Genomic DNA, 18843 nt, shown 5'->3' with positions numbered 1-18843 from the left:
ATAATTTACTCCTCCTCCAAGCCTCCTTACCATCCCTTTACTTCTTATTCCCACCTAATACTATTTACATTCAGTTCTGTGTGTTTTCTAACAATTTCCTCTGTGTGTGTGTGTGTGTGTGTGTGTGTGTGCGCGCACGCGTACACATATATATTTTTTGAGGGGATGCAGTGAGAGTAGGTGAGAAAGGGTCTTACTATGTTACCCAGACCAGTCTCAAACTCCTGGGCTCCTGGGTTCAAGGAATCCTCCCGTCTCAGCCTCCAAGTAGCTGAGATTACAGGGGCACGCCACCGTGCCCAGCATTTCTTCTATACTTTACACAGACTATACTTTTTACTCTTGATTTACTCGTATGTTCTCCCAAATAGAACTCCCTATCTCCTAAAGCTATTTCTACAGGAAACACTCAATGAATTATGGAGGAACTCATGCCTTTATTCTATGTTCCAAGTCACTTCTAGATAAGAGCTGCTAAATGTCAGTATTTTGCCAGTGTGAGAGATGGAGTGACCAATAATCCCATTTTTTTCCTGGACGTTTCTGATGAAGCAAACAACAAATGCCATCATATAAGAAAATGGTTTTATTCCTAATTTTTAGTTCCCATACAGTTTACAAATACACTTTTACTCTGATAATACAGCTTTGCAACTAGCAAAGCAGTTGCGCTAACACCCATAAATATAGGTGGGGAGACAATTAACATCCACTAATGTTTCTCTACATAAACTATTCTTTTAATGTCATTTTTTTAAAAACAGTTGCAAATAGACTACATAATATACGTGGGCAAAAAGGCAATTAAGTGAATCTCTTGAAACACTAAATGTATAATAAACAGCATATTATCAACATTTACATGATTCACATCAAAATGATGACATCCTAAAACGTATTCCTTTTAAAGGATAGATTTATCAATAAAATATTACATATCTTTTAATACTCTGGTACAATACTTCATATACTGCAGGAAAATTAATTGTAGGTCTAGTCATCAGCTTAATCAGGGATCCTTTTCCCATTAGCTTTTATTAATAAAAGAATCACAATTAGGTCATAAATAAACAGGCAAATTATTAATTACATGATTTGAGGCTTAGGATGAAAACTTGTCAAAATTAGTTTGATATACAGCAAAGTTATACAACACACTAAAACCAACTGTTCAATAGTTTTTGCCTTGTGTGAACTGCCCGTAGTGAAAAAGGAACAAATTTTTAGTGATGAAAGATACAATAAACTATATTTTGGAACTTTTCAAGAGGAAGAAGGAAAAAGGATTTCAACAAAATTAAGGGCAAATACAGATCCTAACAAAGGCATCCTGACATCAGGGAGGCCATGTGCTTGCTATGTGTAAAACTTGATTCCCCCAACAACATACAGAAACAAAAACTGCACTGGCTTTGTAGTTATGTCTATAGTCTAAGTTTCCCTTATGGATACTAAGCTACAACAAAACACTTCACAATTGCAAACCTTTCCACATCCCCCTGAATTAAAAATAACTCAAGATGTTATTAGTTCTTAAAATCCCCAATAAAATAACCTCTAAAAATAATCTTGACCATTTTCCTGGCTGTTTCCCCGAAGCAACTTGGCTCTTTAAAGAATGCACACACACCAAGAAAGTCCTACCCGTGTCTTCTCATCCCCACTTAGACACATTTGAAAAGACCTTGGTTTCAGTGGGAGAGATGACCATAAGTTTCTCTTATGACCATAAGAAGGGCCACACACTGGACATGAAGCGCCTTTTAGTTTTTTTTTAAAAAAAAAGTTATTAAGACTGTGAAATTTGGCTTTTTTAAAAAACTCCAATACCATGTGCCAGATAACTCTTTCACCCCAAAATATAAAATCCTATGTTTATAATGTTAAAATCCTCAGTGAGCTATGGAATATTGTGCATATTTAATACCCACCAGCAACCTAGAAGTAGATGGCATCCATCTGTCTGTCACACCGACTTTCCAAATAACCTCATTCACCCATTACTGACTGCTCTGGCCCTGGGCGCTCTGACTTCCTCAGAAACCACCTCTTTGGAACTTTCCTTTCCACAACTTTTTTTTAAACCTGCACCTCGAGCTTTCTCCATCATCCCAGCCCCTCTGCCTGATTCCATCTCATGTAAAGTAAACTTGTCTGAGAACCTGCGATCACCTTTTACCAAGCACATGATAAGCCGTAGCAACCTAGGGACTATGATAACTCTGGCCTTGGCCTAAGTTTACATAAGAACATGATAGTTTGCTGACCTCGTGGAGGGAAATCTAAATGAAATCAATATCTTATAACAAAACTAGCCAAGATCAGGTATTTCCATTCTGAGTATAAAAGCAACTGATCTTAAGCAACAGGCAGAGATGTTAATGCAGAAGATATATTTGTACAATCAAACTCTTGTGTGCTGGTGAAAGACTTTACCCCCAAAGTCAAGTCAAGTCAAGACAAAACCAAAGCAAAATGGAGAATGAGTCAATGTAACAATGCGATAAAAAGAACAGGATTCAAGCTTCTTGCTGCAAATACTGAACTGGAATCTTTTTCTGTAGAAGTTTGACTAGAAGACAGCAGTGACACTTCCCTAATAAGGGAATACCTTCAGGCCACACCTGTGTTCTGAAGCAATTCAAAGTTCAAGGAATATTGGGGGGTGGAGGTGGGGGCTGATATACATTTTGTCAGTGAGAATGGCAGCCAAACTACCTCAGAGTCTCAAGGGACTGAGAGACCTCAGAAAGGAACTACTACCAGGGCTGGATCTAGGCCTTCCTTTCAGAAGCCAAAGTCAGAAGAATCCAAGGAGGCCATAACTTCATGGCAAAGATGCCATAGCATTATTACCATCACAAAAGTCAACCAATGATATTTTCATTGAAATATCCACACTGGATGATTCAACATATGAGGCAAAGAGGGATGTCTTTGGAGAAGGCACTTAAGGTAGAACATTAGCAAATCTTACTGGTTGGCTAAAACAAAAATGAGCTCATTCAACCTGGCTGGAGGCCTGTTAGGGCTGTTCCTTCTCACTGTGGCCTGACTAAAACCCAGTGGCATTAACAAAGAGTCACGTTTCCCAAGTCTGGGGATGCCCCAGTGGGGTGGTGCTGCTCTCAAAAGCCCTGTGTCCCTAAACACATCCATCCTCACAAGATCAGTTTCCCCATGGGCTGGTTCCAAAAATAGGCTCAGGGCTGGCAGAAATCATTCAGGAAGCTTCTTGAAGGCCCTCTCTTTATTTCTTAGTCTGACTTTCAGCTTGTCCCAGCTACTGTAAGCAGCTTCGGCTTCCCAAGGTCACTAGCAACTTCTACTTTTGCTAATATCCTTGGTTTTCCATGGCACTGGTTGTGACCGTCTGTTAGACTAGTGGCCCCCCACTTAACTGCACCTCTACTTCACACCCTTTTCTTGAATCTGAGCTGGGCTTGTGACTTGTTTAGTAAGTAGAGGGCATACCCCAGATTTCTTCTGATTAGAAAAAATCATCATCATCATCATCATCATCATCATCAATAGAGGGAAGTAGAAGGGACACTGTGAAAATTCTGGACTTAAGTCTTCAGAAGGCCTGGCCATTTCTGCTTTTGAGCTCTTGGGAGCTCTGAGCTGCATGTGAGAGGTCTAGCTACCCTGCCAGCCAGGCCACTGAAAGAGACTGCATGAAGAAGGAGAGACTCAGGACTGCAGGCAGAGAGAGAAGCCCAGCCATCCCAGTCTCTCCGCCGACCTGCTGACCACATGAGTGGCCACCTGCAGGCTGGCAGAAGAACAGCCCAGCTGAGCCCAGCTCAGATTGACAAACAGTTGGGGGCGGGTCTTTTTAAGCCACTAAAGTTTTGGGGTAAGTTTGTCAGCAACATTTGACAATCAAAAACACTGGTCATTCATAGATGCCTTTTTTCTAAGTACAAGACAATTACTCAAATGCAAAGAAAATATGGCGTACGTTTTCCCACCACAACCTTCTCAGTCAACAGCCGAACTATAATTGGTCAATGGCTGGAAAAAAAGAAAAAAAAAAAAGCCACACCTCTTACCTTAATTCATAAATATCCATGATTCTTTTTCTATGACTCTTTAATGCCAGTGCAAAGGCCAACTTCTGACAGTCTCAGGCACTGGCTTAATTCTCATTTGGCCAAAAATAGAAGCCATCAAAATGAATTATCCACTACTGGATACATGATGGTAAATGAGATTGTTCTCACTTTTCTAGGACATTGTTACTTAATTTTCCCAAATCATTTCTTCTTATCATCCCCAACAATGAGGAAAAAAAATTAAACTGGTTAAGGGTATAAAAAGAAAAAAAAAAGCCTATTACTAGAATTTGAATCCCCATAATCTGCAAAATACAGCGCACAATTTAACTGCTTCCTCAATTTCAAACAAATTCTATAAAATATAATGTTGTCTACATTGTAGAGATGATTTCTTCTTATCTGAGGAAATGAGTAATTGGGAAGCAGGTATTGTTGAGTTAAAATACAGTGGTCTTCAAATGGTTTCAAATTTTGCTTATCAAAAGGTAGTCAACCACAATGCAAGCCTTCCAAATCCAAATTCTGTCTTCACATAAACTTTTTTGCGTCTGTTCTTGATCTTTTTAGGGAGAGGGTGAAAGTCCACATCTGGGGAAGAAATAAGTTAGAGTTTTTAAGGAACATATATCTAAAAGCTTAACAAAGCATTAGGTGATTTTAAGGTAGACTTGAAGCTTTTAACTACGCTACCCATTGAAGTGGAATTTCGACATGAAATACTGACACTGAGTTTTTTTTTTTTTTTTGAGATGGAGTTTCACTCTTGTGGCCCAGGTGGAGTGCAATGGCACAATCTTGGCTCACTGCAACCTCTGCCTCTCCTGCCTCAGCCTCCTGAGTAGCTGGGATTATAGGCATGCGCCACCATGCACAGCTAATTTTCTATTTTTAGTAGAGACGGGTTGGTCTCTACTATTTTAGTTGCTCAGGCTGGTCTCGAACTCCTGACCTCAGGTGATCCGCCCACCTCGGCCTCCCAAAGTGCTGGGATTACAGGCGTGAGCCACCACGCCTGGATAAGTTTCTAATTTATCATGAAAACATACATCACATACTTGGGTCACACTTAAAAAACGTAATTGACAGGGAGGCGACATATGGGAGAGATGAATTTCCAGCAGCAGAGCTGGAAGGGATGTAGGTGACCCAGTCGGAGGCCAAGTGGTCTAGCACCCCATGCGACACAGCCAGTCAGAGGCTGACTGAAATGAGAACTCAAGCTTCCTGACTCCCAACCACCCAGTGCTGAGTCCTGATGCTTCCCAGATCCCTACAGATCATCCCCCAGCACAGCCTGGGCTAACCAACTCTAATAAAAATTGCAGGAACAGTGATACCTGCACTCTACCACCAGTATCAGCCATTTCTCTGGAATAAGTGCTAGCCTTGCCTCATGCAGAATTAATTCTGTGTTTGATGTTAATGTTTAATGAACTCTAAACTAAAACCATCTTGGAAAAAGAAGCACAGGGAGAGGAAAAAGGAGCCTGGTTTGTAAAACTCAATTATGGTACACTTTGCTAAAACATTCCCAAATTGCTTGCCTGCTTAAAAATACTGCCAATTATATAAACAATTAACCAAGAGAGCACTTGCATTTATATACCTATTTCTGTGCTGAAGTTTTGGCAGGTTTTCTCATCTGAAACTTTTCTGCTGTTGCATCAGGCCCACGTTTTCATAGACTCTAGCACTGTCTTCTCTCATTCTGGAGAGAAAAGAAAAAGAAAGACATTTACAAAAATGTAGACCACGCTGTTTAAGCTTACATGATATCTATAAAATACATACTACATTCTTTGGGCACCAGATACGATACAGACACAGTTCCTGTGCCTAGGACCTGACATTCCCAGGGAAAGAAGAGATAGCCATACAGCAATATAATTACAGAGGCAGAAGTGAAATAAGGCTGGGTGTGGTGGCTCACGCCTGTAATCCCAGAACTTTGGGAGGCCAAGGTGGGTGGATCACGAGGTCAGGAGTTTAAGACCAGCCTGGCCAATATGGTGAACCCCGTCTCTACTAAAAATACAAAAATTATCCGGGTGTCATGGCACATGCCTGTAGTCCCAGCTGCTTGAGAGGCTGAGGCAGAAGAATCTCTTGAACTCGGGAGGTGGAGGTTGCAATGAGCAGAGATTGCGCCACTGCACTCCAGCCTGGGTGACAGAGCGAGACTCCGTCTCAAAAAAACAACAGAAATGTAATAAAAGCCTCAAGTCCTGGTGCTCCCTGGGGTCTGGCAGAAAGCAGTTGTTTTAAGGAGGCCTGTAGGATGAGGCATTTGGATCACACTGTGAAGAAAGGTTGGAAATGCACACATAGAATGAAATCCCATTAATTTCCAGTAGAGGGATCTGAACAGGCAAAAGCTCCAAGAAGGGAAAATACAGGAGCAGGCAGGCAGTGATAAGAGATCTATTTAGCCCCAGCTCAAGTTATGTGAAGGGCAATGGGTGGTTTAGGGCCTAGGACGGAGGGCGAAAGCATCAAGATCCCAGACTCCTTTCTGCTGAGCAGGGAGGTGACATCAGAGCAGTCCAGGAGAGTGAGGAACCCAGCAGCTGTGGGTGCCAGGCTGAGAGGGGCTCCAGGACCAGTGTATCCTGGACCTGAACCCTACAAGGGGGATGACGGGAATGAAAGGCAGACAGGCTTCTGTCACAGGCATGCCACTGGTACTGAGGGAATCATGACAGCTGACTCAGTCCTGCCAACAGGAGGGAAGAGCTGTCTAGCAAGGACTCAGAACCCTGGCATTCCAGTTCCATTGCAAATTATTGCAGAGAGCAATTTAAAATATCAATTTTCCCAGGCAGTCCACTGGGAAAGAAAAGAAAAAAGATAGAAAGAAGTGGCAACTTGGAGGAGAAAATACCTCTGCTGTATAATTTCATTTCAATGTTAAATAGAAAGCAAATGTTAATATAAACCTCATATATGCCACCTAAAACATTTATATAGAATATTAAAATCTGCAGGGGTTTAAAAATCCACATCGGAAGCAAACAGAGAGAAGATTCTTAGGGAAAAATAAAAGGTAAATGTTATACTAGCAGTTGACTTTCGAATATATAGAAAAATAGTAACTTACAATTGCTATTCATATACTCAATTTAACAAATGCTTTCCTACCGTGTTTTAAACAAGGAGTCGGGCAGGATTTCTGGGAAGGACTTGAGAGTCAGTATTTTAGGCTGTATGTGCCATACATGGTCTCTGTCACATATTATTCTTCGGGCTTTGTTTTGTTATTGGGTCTTTGTTTTGTGTTCTTTTGTTTTACAACCCTTTAAAACCATTAACGGGCCATACGGTAACAGGCCATGGCCCAGATCTGGCCTTGTGAGCTGTAGTTTGCTGACTCCTGGTTTAAACACCCAAAGTAGATTTCTGTTGACTGGTGGCAAATGAGCAGATCATGGCTGGGCTGACACATTAGTGGTCAATTTATTTACTTTTATTTTGCAAAGAGCCTTAACACATCATTAAGACATATGACCTTCCTTTGTTACAATCCCCAGCCCATCAAAAGAAAAATTAGATTCTTCTTGGAGAACCACCACTTGATATACTTAAAATCCCATATAATCCTAGCTAGCATAGGAGTCAGCCTTCAGTTTAGGAATTTATTTTATTTTATTTTATTTTTAGACAGAGGCTCACTCTATCGCCCAGGCTGGAGTGCAGTGGCGTGATCTCAGCTCACTGCAACATCCATTTCCTGGGTTCAAGCGATTCTCCTGCCTCAGCCTCCTGAGTAGCTGGGATCACAGGCATGTGCCACCATGCCCGACTAATTTTTGTATTTTTAGTAGAGGTTTCACCATGTTGGCCAGGCTGGTCTCGAACTCCTGACTTCAAAGTAATCCATGAACCTCGGCCTCCCAAAGTGCTGGGATTACAGGCATGAGCCACTGTGCCTGGCCAGCTTAGGAAAATTAAAACGTGGTTGAGATGGCATTAACACAATCCATAGATATCACCAGTCACAGATAAACTAACAGTGGGGCAACAGGAACGTGCACCAGTAAAAGGCATGTGCTACAAACTTGTGGGGTTTTTTTTGTTTTTGTTTTTTAAACCTTTTTAAACCACCAAGACCAGGTAAAAAGAATTTCCTTCAGCACTACTTACTCTGCACAGGGTGGCGTTGGAGTACAAGGCGGGAGGGGGCTCTGATCTCCACTCGTCTGGTCCGCTAGAGAATACTTAATATTTGTATATTCGTGACCTTTCCTCTTGCTTTTCTGAAATTTGGAAGAGTGCACATGTGAGGGACAATGATTATTTTAAGGGGATAAAAAGCAAAAAAGGTATTTTGCCCAAAAAAAGAAAAAAGAGAGAGAAAGAAAAAAAAATTGATAGATGGGTTGAGAATACTGATACATTGACCAAATTGTTAGGGGATTCACCTTCTCAAGGTACATACACAGTAGGAGTGAAAAGTACTTTTGAACCACAGAATTTGAAAGCACAGAGTCACGCATTAACAACTTACTGTACCGAACCAAATGTCCCTGTTTCTACGAGAGAATTCACACTTTCTTTGCCACATTAGCATCTAATCATTTCATAGTTCATGTGGAACACATTTCATGGTTTTTCAGGTAAACAGCTGGGAAAGGAACTCCGAAAATAAATTCACCCCAACTAGAAATGGCACACAAGAATGAAAGATGGTAGCACTCTTATCAGAAACAATAACACACTTCATTGTATCTCCCCTCACTCCTGGAAAAGACTCTGGCACCTTTTTTGTTTGTTTGGAGACAGAGCATTGCTCTGTTGTTCAGGCTAGTGTGCAGCGGCATGATCTCGGCTCACTGCAACCTCCGTCTCCGGGGTTCAAGCGATTTTCGTGCCTCAGCCTCCTGAGTAGCTGAGATTACAGATGCCCACCACCATGCCCGGCTAACTTTTTGTATTTTAGTAGAGATGGGGCTTTACCATGTTAGCCAGGCTGGTCCTGAACTCCTGAGCTCAGATGATCCACCCGCCTCAGCCTCCCAAAGTGCTAGGATTACAGGCATGAGCCAACACACACCCGACCCACCTTTAAAACTTTATTTTTGGTTCTGATGATACCCTGGAGGGAAAAAGGCAAAGAAAACCAGCAGTCATGCAGTCTCATCTCAGATATGGAGTGAACTATATTTGGTAGGACATCTAGTTAGGTGGTTTATCACCCTTTTCTACTCCTATAGGCACCTGGAAACAGCCAACTCTGAAAATCCATCAGATGAGCATCATTATCTAATGTTGACTTCACTATAGGATTGCCCTTAGGGTAGCCATATCAAATACTAATGTACAAGCCAGGCCTGGTGGCGCAAGCCTGTAGTCCCAGCTACTCGGGAGGCTGAGGCAGGAGAATTGCTTGAGCCCAGGAATTCAAGGCTGCAGTAAGCTATGATCGCACCACTGCACTCCGGCCCGAGCAACAGAGTGAGATCCATCTCTAAAAAATAAAAAATAGGGCTGGGCATGGTGGCTCATGCCTGTAATCCCAGCACTTTGGGAGGCCAAAGCAGATGGATCACTTGAGGTCAGGAGTTCCAGACTAGCCTGGTCAACATGGCAAAACCCTGTCTCTACTAAAAATACAAAAATTAGCTGAGTGTGGTGGTGCATGCCTATAATTCCAGCTACTCAGGAGGCTGAGGCATGAGAATCACTTGAACCTGGGAGGCGGAGGTTGCAGTGAGCTAAGATCAGGCCACTGCACTGCAGCCTGGGTGATGGAGTGAGACTGTCTCAAAAAATAAATATAAAAAATAATTTTTTGTCTAATACTATTTGCCTCTGTCAAAGTAGCCAAACCAATCTATTAAGTGATAAAGCAGTCAGTAAGAACTTATAGTGTAGGGAACAAGCTGCAAATCAGACATCCAAAGCAAAAATATTTTGTTTGGTTTATATACTATTTTAATTTTTTGAACAGCCATTTTCTTAAAACAAAAAGACTTGTAAATAACCATTTCTGAATAGCAGTCATAAATGTTTAGCACTGAAAAATCTTTGCTTATATACGAAACAACGCTTAGAAAGATACAATATAATTCAAAATTAAATATTAAATGGAAGAATTGGCAAGAACTTTTGTTTGGTTTTTTTGTTGTTGTTGTTTTTGAGATGGAGTCTCGCTCTGTCGCCCAGGCTGGAGTGCAGTGGTGTGATCTCGGCTCACTGCAGCCTCTGCCTCCCAGGTTCAAGCAATTCTCTGCCTCAGCCTCCCAAGTAGCTGGGATTACAGGTCTGCACCACAACACCCAGCTTATTTTTGTATTTTTAGTAGAGATGGGGTTTCATCATGTTGGCCAGGCTGGTCTCAAATTCCTGGCCTCAAGTGACCCACCCGCCTCGGCCTCCCAAAGTGCTGGGGTTACAGGCATGAGCCACCACGCCTGGCCCTTTTTTGTTTCTTTGTTTTTTAAGAGACAGGGTTTCACTCTGTCACCCAGGCTAGAGCGCAGTGGTGCAATGATAGCTCACTGCAGCCTCAAACTCCTGGGCTCAAGCAATCCTCCCACCTCAGCCTCCCAATAGCTACAGGAACATGCCATGCTCAACAAATTTTTTTTTTATTTTTTGTAGAGAGGGGGTCTCATTATGTTGCCCAGACTGGTCTCAAACTCTTGGCCTCAAGCGATACTTCTGCCTCCGCCTCCCAAAGTGCTGGGTTTACAGGCATGAGCCACCATGCCCAGCCAGCAGAGAACATTATTTTAAAACTTACCCCGCAAGGCACCGTGGCTCATACCTGTAATCCCAGCACTTTGAGAGGCCAAGGCAGGTGGTCACTTAGGGTCAGGAGTTCAAGACAAGCCTGGCCAACATGGTGACACCCCGTCTCTACTAAAAATACAAAATTAGCCGGGCATGGTGGCGCACGCCTGTAATCCCAGCTACCCAAGAGGCTGAAGCAGCAGAATCACTTGAACCTGGGAGATGGAGGTTGCAGTGAGCCGAGACACCACTGCACTCCAGCCTCGGTGACAAAGTGAGACTCCATCTCAAAAAATAATAATAAAATAAATTTTTTAAAAAATAAAACATCCTGAGGTTTAAAAATCTCAACTCACTTTTTAAAATAAAAATTTTAAATATACAATAAATAGAAACTGAGGAGTAAAACTGCTTTTTTACTCGATACTTTTTTTAAAAGTAAATTTTAAAACACATGACATGAGATCTGCCCTCTTAACAAACTGTTAGATGTGCAGTATTGTTAACTATATACCCACTGCTGTATAGAAGATCTCTGAAGTTTTTTGTCTTGTATTAGTGAAACTCTATACCCATTGAATAGCAAATCCCTATTTCCCCCTCCCTACTCAATACTTCCTTGAAAATAAAAATCAGTATTTCTATTAATACATAAAGTGATTACAACAGAATTTTCTAGTGTGGAATAATTAGTACAAATGAAACAGGAATTACTTCAATGACTCAAAGGAATCCAAGGAAAAGCATTAAAATGTTGCAACTTTTTAGCTTATGTAGAAAATCAAGAAATAAAACTGACTCACATATCAGATGGGCTTGTCTCAGTACTGTGACAGCCCAGGCTGTGTTATAGATCAAGAGAAATTCTCAGGGAATAGGGATTGTTTTGTTTTGATTTGTGTTTGTGGAGTAGAGGGTAATGTGTTTCTGAGGCCTAGGAAATCATCTGAAATTGATCTATCTCCACCCAAATTCAACATCACAGCACAGTAACCAAGCCTTCTGCAATGTTTATAACAAATCTTATGGCCTTGCCAACTGACACACACCCAAGATTGAGAGAAGGGATTGATCACAAGACCCCAGAATCATCTGGTATTAAGTATCTTTCCATGTGAAGTAACTGATTACATTCATAAACCTTAAATTACAAAAAATCCAAAGGCCAAGAGCAGGAAGAGAGGGTAAAATGAAAACACTTGCCTTGGTTACAGAGCAGCCTAGACTACTTGTCCAGTGCACTCTGGGTTCACATTTGAAGACTACAAACACCAGGATTCCTTCCACTATCCAATCATGAAATCTTGCTGGTTTTACTTCACTCTGTGCTCACTGTCAGTCCTGCCCACCCTGACCAAACCATGATGAGTTCTCACGTGCAGCACTGCAGCAGCTCCTCACTGGCCCCTGCAGCTGCTCAAGCCTGGTGCCCACCCATTCTTCACCCTCAAGCCAGGGTCCTCTTTCAAAATGAGGGTCTTTTTTTTTTTTTGAGACAAAGTTTCACTCTTGTCACCCAGCCTGGAATGCAGTGGCACAATCTCGGCTCACTGCAATCTCTGCCTCCCGGGTTCAAGCGATTCTCATGCCTCAGCCTCCCAAGTAGCTGGGACTAGAGGCGTGAGCCACCAGGCCCAGCTAATTTTTGTATTTTTGGTAGAGACAGGGTTTCACCATGTTGCCCAGGCTAGTCTCAAACTCTTGGCCTCAAGCGATCCACCCACTTCAGCCTCCCAAAGTGCTGGAATTACGCATGAGCCATCACACCCGGCCTAAAATGAGGATCTTTTTATGTCATTCCCCTGCTTCAGACTCCTCAATGACTTCCATTTCCCTCCAAATAAAGTCTAAAATCTGTAATATGGCCTACAAGCCCCACCTCTCCTTCCAAACTAAAAAATCTGGTCTCAGCTTACTTTTCCAATCTCCCCATCACACTCCACATTGCCCCCCAACTCCTTCTACTCCAACCATGCTGGATTTATTTCCATTTCAGGAACACAACTACTTAAATATTCCCGGTGCCTGGCACAGTACAACCTACTTTAATTAATGCAGGAATTAATGAACAAGTATGAAAAAACCTTTTCATTGGACCAAGGAGATGAAGGGAGCTGTGTGAAGAAACAGTAGGGCACATGGGGGCACGGCCTCATGTTAACTCAAATTTTACATCTGGTAAAACTTCAGTTCCATGAGGCAACAGCCATGGCTATCTTCTTCATTGTTACAACCTCAGCATTTAATCAATGTCTGCAACAGAAAAGGCACTCAAATATTTCTCAAAGGAATGACACCAAACAAAAAGAAAGTGTCTAATAAAATATGAGCAGCCAAATAGCAAGTGCCACACAAGGTCAGTTTAAATCTTGCTCGTTTAATGTTGCAACAACTGAAATTCAGCCTGTGCGATCCCATTTCTATTCCAGTTCTGCTATCATTATGGAATTTTTTTTTTTTTTTTTTTTTGAGATGGAGTCTCACTCTGTCGCCCAGGCTGGAGTACAGTGGCGCAATCTCGGCTCACTACAACCTCTGCCTCCCAGGTTCAAGTGTTTCTCGTGCCTCAGCCTCCAGAGTAGCTGGGATTACAGGCACATGCCACCATGCCTAGCTAATTTTCGTATTTTTTGTAGAGATGGGGTTTTACCATGTTGGCCAGGCTGGTCTTGAATTCCTGACCTCAGGTGATCTGCCCACCTCAGCCTCCCAAAGTGCTAGGATTATAGGCCTAACCCATTACGCAATTTTTAAAAGTAATTTCTGTCCTGCAATATGATTCACTCAGAGAGAACACTGTTCAGATCTCTGTATACTGAAGTGTAGAGATGCTACCTGTGTTGTATGTATTTCCTTCAAACAAGAAGTGCCTAGTTGGCAAATACAATTCTCACACGGGTATAGGTTAGTAATTCTGAAACTATACACCTATACCAGGGTTGAACAAATGAGTAGATAAGTTGGTGATAATGAGACTGGGGTTTCTCCCTGTTAGAGAAAGAAGTCACAAATAAGCAAGAGGAAGGCAAGAATGAGCCCTGCAGCAATGGATTAGAGTCTGAGACATCGGTATGAACTCATGTTTAGCTTAATATATATACAGATGGCCAGATACAGAAAACAATTATAGATGTATGTGAATCCATGGATTCATATACAGCCATATGTTTTCTAGCTCTATCTGCTGAGAGGGCCTAGAAGCAGTGATTCCAGTAGCAATTAGCATACCCAACACCCAGACTGGTTTCTAAACCCCCATCTAAAGTAAAAGGAACCAGGGCTCCATAGAAAAATGGATGATTCTAGGGCTGCGGCAGGGAAAAATGTAAGAGGAGCCTGGAACACCTTTTGTAATGCCAAAGTAGAGAAGTACTCAGAAACAAGAGGGTGGGGACATGTCAAAGGACACAGGAGCCAATCTGAAGAACCTCCCGGTGACCAAAGCTGTAACAACTTGAGCAAGAAAAATAGATTATAACCTAAAGTATAAAATAAATATACATGCATCTCTATCAATATAAATAATGGAATAAATAAATGGACAGAAGGAACAAATATTTCTTACAAAAGGACTCTAAATAATGTATATAGAAACTAGTCATTCCAGTTTCAATTAAGCTCCAAGAGATGGAGCTTTATTTCCCTTCTCTTGAGTATAGTCTGAACTAAATGACTTTCTTCCAAAGAACTGAACAGGGAAAGGGGAAAAAAGTACGGGCAGTCTCCAACTTCATAATGGTTTGCCTTATGGTTTTTTTTATTTTATGATGGTGCAAAAGCAATACAACCCTTCTGTTTTTCATTCTGAGTACAGTACTCAACACATTACATGAGATATGCAACATGTTATAAAACAGGCTTTCCATGAGATGATTTTGCCCAACTGTAGGCTAATGTAAGTGTCCTAGGTACGTTTAAAGCAGGCTAGGCTAAGCTGTGATGTTTAGTAGTTTAGATAACATTAAATGCATTTTTGACTTATGATATTTTCAATTTATGATGGGCTTATCAGGCTGTAACCCCATCACCCCATCATAAGTTAAGGAGGATTTGTAATCATGCAATGAGAAAAAACTGGCAGATACTAACTAAACAAACTGACAAGTTTAACATCACCAGGCCACATTGATAACATTTACCTCCAAGTGATGAGAACACTTAACAATATACCTCTGTGGTATTCTTCCCAAAAATCCATTACTCAAGTCTAATCATGAGAAAACATAAGATTAAACACAAGTTGAGGGATATCCTACAAGATATCTGACCAGTACTCTTAAAAATCATCAAGGTCATGAAAAACAAGGAAAGCCTAAGAAACTGTCACAGATTGGAGAAGACTACAGAGACAAGTGACCAAACTCAATGTGTGATCATGAATTGGATCCTGGAACAGAAAAAGGATATTCGTTGGAAAACTGGCAAAATCCAATTAAACTCTAGAGTTTAGTTAATAGCAATGTATCGATGTTAATGTTTTAGTTTTGATAAATGTATCATGGTTAGGTAAAATGTTAACTTCAGGGGAAAGTGGATGAAAGGTATAAGGAACTCACTCTACTATACAGAGATATGTATAATGCTCCTCGACTTTATGGGGATACATCCCAATAAACTGTAAGTTGAAAATATCACTAGTCGAAAATGCATTTAATGTATCTAACCTACCAAACACCACAGCTTAGCCTAGCCTACTTTAAACGTGCTCAGAACACTTACATTAGCCTATAGGTGGGCAATATCATCTCACAATACCTATTTTAAAATAAAGTGTTGAATGAAAAGTGAAAAACAGAATGGATGTATTGCTCTCAAACCATCATAAAATCAAAAATCGTAAGTTGAACCATCATAAGTCAAGGACCATCTGTACACATATGTGAAGTTTTAGAAAGAGGGAACTCAAATAAAGCAGTAATTGATCAGCTAATTAGCAATTCAAAGAACATTGTACCAATACAAACAAGTAGACCCAGTGCCCAGATATTGGTTTCAAAATACTACTCTTCACTAAAAGGAATCAGGTTCCTTTGAAAAATGGCTGGGAAAGGAGAAGATGAGCCTAGACCATCTTCTAAAGTCTAAAGAAGTGCTTGAAAATGGAAACATTTTCAAAAGGACAGAGTACCCAATCTGAAAAGGTTCCCACTAGCCAAATTCAAGTCAATTCAAACACTAACAACAAAAACAGTAGTAAGGTGCCCATTCTGATAGACATGAATAAATAAATAAGGGAGAAAGAAAAGCCCTTCCTTATAGTAGGCTTGCAACTAAAAACAGAAAAGGGAATGATGAATCTTAAAAGTTCTAGAAGAAAGCATATGGGGAAAGCAACATGACAATGGTCATGGCAATGGTTTTTAGGATTTGATACCAAAAGCACAGGGAACCAAAGTAAAAATAAACAAGTGGAACAACATCAACATCCAGGCTAAAGTGCAGTGGCACCATCTTAGCTCACTGCAACCTCCGCCTCCTGAGTTCAAGCGATCCTCCTGCCTCAGTCTCCCAAGTAGCTGGGATCACAGGTGTGCGCCACCACACCCAGCTAATTTTTTATATTTTTGGTAGAGATGGGGTTTCACCATGTTGGCCAGGCTGGTCTCGAACTCCTGACCTCAAGTGATCCGCTCTCCTCAGCCTTCCAAAGTGCTGGGATTACAGGCATGAGCCAACGTGTCCAGTGGGAATATTATTTTTAAAAAGAAGAAAATCATGTCATTTGCAAGAACATGGATGGCATTATGCTAAGCGAAATAAACCATCACTGCCTGATCTCATTTGTATGTGGGATCTATACCAGTCAAACTCATAAAAACTGAGGTTAAAGCAGTGATTACCAGCAGTTGGGGGTGGGGAAAACAAGGAGACCTTGGTCAAAGGATACAAACTTGAAGTTACATAAGATGAATACATTTTGGAGATCTAATGTACAGCATGGTGATTATAGTTAATAATAACATAATGTGGCTGGGCGTGGTGGCTCATGCCTGTAATCTCAGCACTTTGGGAGGCCGAGGTGGGCGGATCACCTGAGGTCAGGAGTCCGAGACCAGCCTGGCTAACATGGTGAAACCCCATCTCTACTAAAAATACAATAATTAGCCAGGCATGGTGGCGGGTGCCTGTAGTCTCAGCTACTTGGGAAGCTGAGGTGGGAGAAGCACCTGAACCCAGGAGGCAGAGGTTCCAGTGTGCCAAGATCATGCCACAGCACTCCAGCCGGGGTGACAAAGTGAGACTCCATCTGGGAAAAAAAAAAAATGTACACTTAAAATTTACTAAGAGTGGCCTGGCACAGTGGCTCACACCTGTAATCCCAGCACTTTGGAAAGCCAGGGCGGGTGGATCATTTGAGGTCAGGAGTTCGAGACCAGCCTGGCCAACGTGGTGAAACCCCATCTCTACTAAAAATACAAAAATGAGCCGGGTGTGATGGCAGGCACCTGTAATCCCAGCTACTGGGGAGGCGGAGGCAGGAGAATCACTTGAACCTGGGAGGTGGAGGTAGTAATGAGCCGAGATTATGGCACTGCTCTCCACCCTGGGTGACAGACCAAGACTCTGTCTCAAAAAAAAAAAGTAACTGAGATGTTGGATGCATTATTTAACTCAATTTTGATAAGCATTTCACAAAGTATACATATATCAAAATATCAAGGTGTACACTTTATATACAATTTTTCTTTGTCACATACTTTTAAAAGCTGGGGGAAAGGCAATGATGGAAACAGAAAATTGCCATTTGGCAAATACCACAGTAGTAATTTTTTCAGGCAAGAATTTAATCAATGAATATAAAATTAGTAGGCAAAAAGTATTATGAGAGCCGGGCGCGGTGGCTCACGCCTGTAATCCCAGCACTTTGGGAGGCCGAGGCAGGAGGATCAGAAAGTCAGGTCAGGAGATCGAGACCATCCTGGCTAACACAGTGAGACCCCATCTCTACTAAAAATACAAAAAAATTAGCCAGGTGTGATGGCAGGTGCCTGTAGTCCCAGCTACTTGGGAGGCTGAGGCAGGAGAATGGTGTGAACCCGTGAGGCGGAGCTTGCACTGAGCCGAGATTGTGCCACTGCGCTCTAGCCTGGGAGACAGTGCAAAACTCCGTCTCGAAAAAAAAAAAGTATTATGAGAAATAGGTAATTTACGCAGTCTCCAGTATGTACCAACAAGATATTAACTTAAAAGGGAAAAATAATAACTTTATGGACAAGAGATTAACTTAAAGGGAAAAATACTTTTTTCCTAAAAAAAAAAAAATGTAGCAAAAATACTACTTTTTGTTACATTTTTTGCTACGCCTGTAGTCCCAGCTACATTTTGCTCAAGTAACTTTATGGTGGACAAATTTGACAGACACTACCTTATTCAAGTGATCAAAGTTAACATCACTAGTAATGAATCAGATCAACAGTGTGCACCTGGGGTGATGTACTAAGAAGACTACAACATTTCTGTGACAGTCCTGCCAAAAATGCATGACTAGAATATAGTCAAGAGAAAACACCGGACAAATCCAAATTGAAAGGCATTCTACTAAATAGCTGGTCTAAACTCTTCAAAAACATCCAGGTCATGAAAAATAAAGAATGACTGAGAAACTGTTCCAGATTAAAGAGACTAAACATACTAATAACTGGCCAGGTGTGGTAGCTCACGCCTGTAATCCCAGCACTTTGGGAGGCCAAGGCGGGAGGGTCACTTGAGCCCAGGAGTTCAAGGCCAGCCGGGGCAACAGGGCGAAGCTCCATCTCTACAAAAAATACAAAACTTAGCCAGGCATAGTGGTGCACGCCTGTGGTCCCCAGCTACTCGAGAGGCTGAGGTGGGAGGATCCCCTGAGCCCAAGGAGGTCAAGGCTGCCATGAGCCATAATTGCACCACTGCACTCCAACCTGGGCAACAAAGTGAGACCCTGTCTCAAAAAAGAGAAAAAAGATACATTATAACCAAATGCACTGTGTGACACTGGACCCATAAAAGATACTAGCAGGACAAACTGGCAAAATTTGAAGATGGTCTGTAGGTTAGATAATAGTGTTATATC

General features: G+C 41.6%; 1 protein-coding gene across 4 annotated transcripts in view; it reads right to left on the bottom strand.

The window, feature by feature from the left end:
• Positions 1–571: 571 nt before the first annotated feature.
• PTPN11 (protein tyrosine phosphatase non-receptor type 11) overlaps positions 572–18843 on the bottom strand; it is a 97545-nt gene continuing 79273 nt past the window's right edge. For all 4 annotated transcript variants that reach the window (XM_054443519.2, XM_054443520.2, XM_063647115.1 and 1 more), the window contains exons 14-16: positions 8202–8314; positions 5668–5769; positions 572–4649 (exon numbers count right to left, since the gene is read on the bottom strand). In XM_054443519.2, the coding sequence (XP_054299494.1) occupies positions 5700–5769; positions 8202–8314 (183 nt within the window). In that variant the 3' untranslated portion in view covers positions 572–4649; positions 5668–5699. The remainder of the gene's footprint in view (positions 4650–5667; positions 5770–8201; positions 8315–18843) is intronic.

This window comes from Pongo pygmaeus, chromosome 10 (genome assembly GCF_028885625.2).
Source record: "Pongo pygmaeus isolate AG05252 chromosome 10, NHGRI_mPonPyg2-v2.0_pri, whole genome shotgun sequence".
Lineage (NCBI taxonomy): Eukaryota > Metazoa > Chordata > Mammalia > Primates > Hominidae > Pongo > Pongo pygmaeus.
This window is presented reverse-complemented; position numbering and strand designations above follow the sequence as displayed.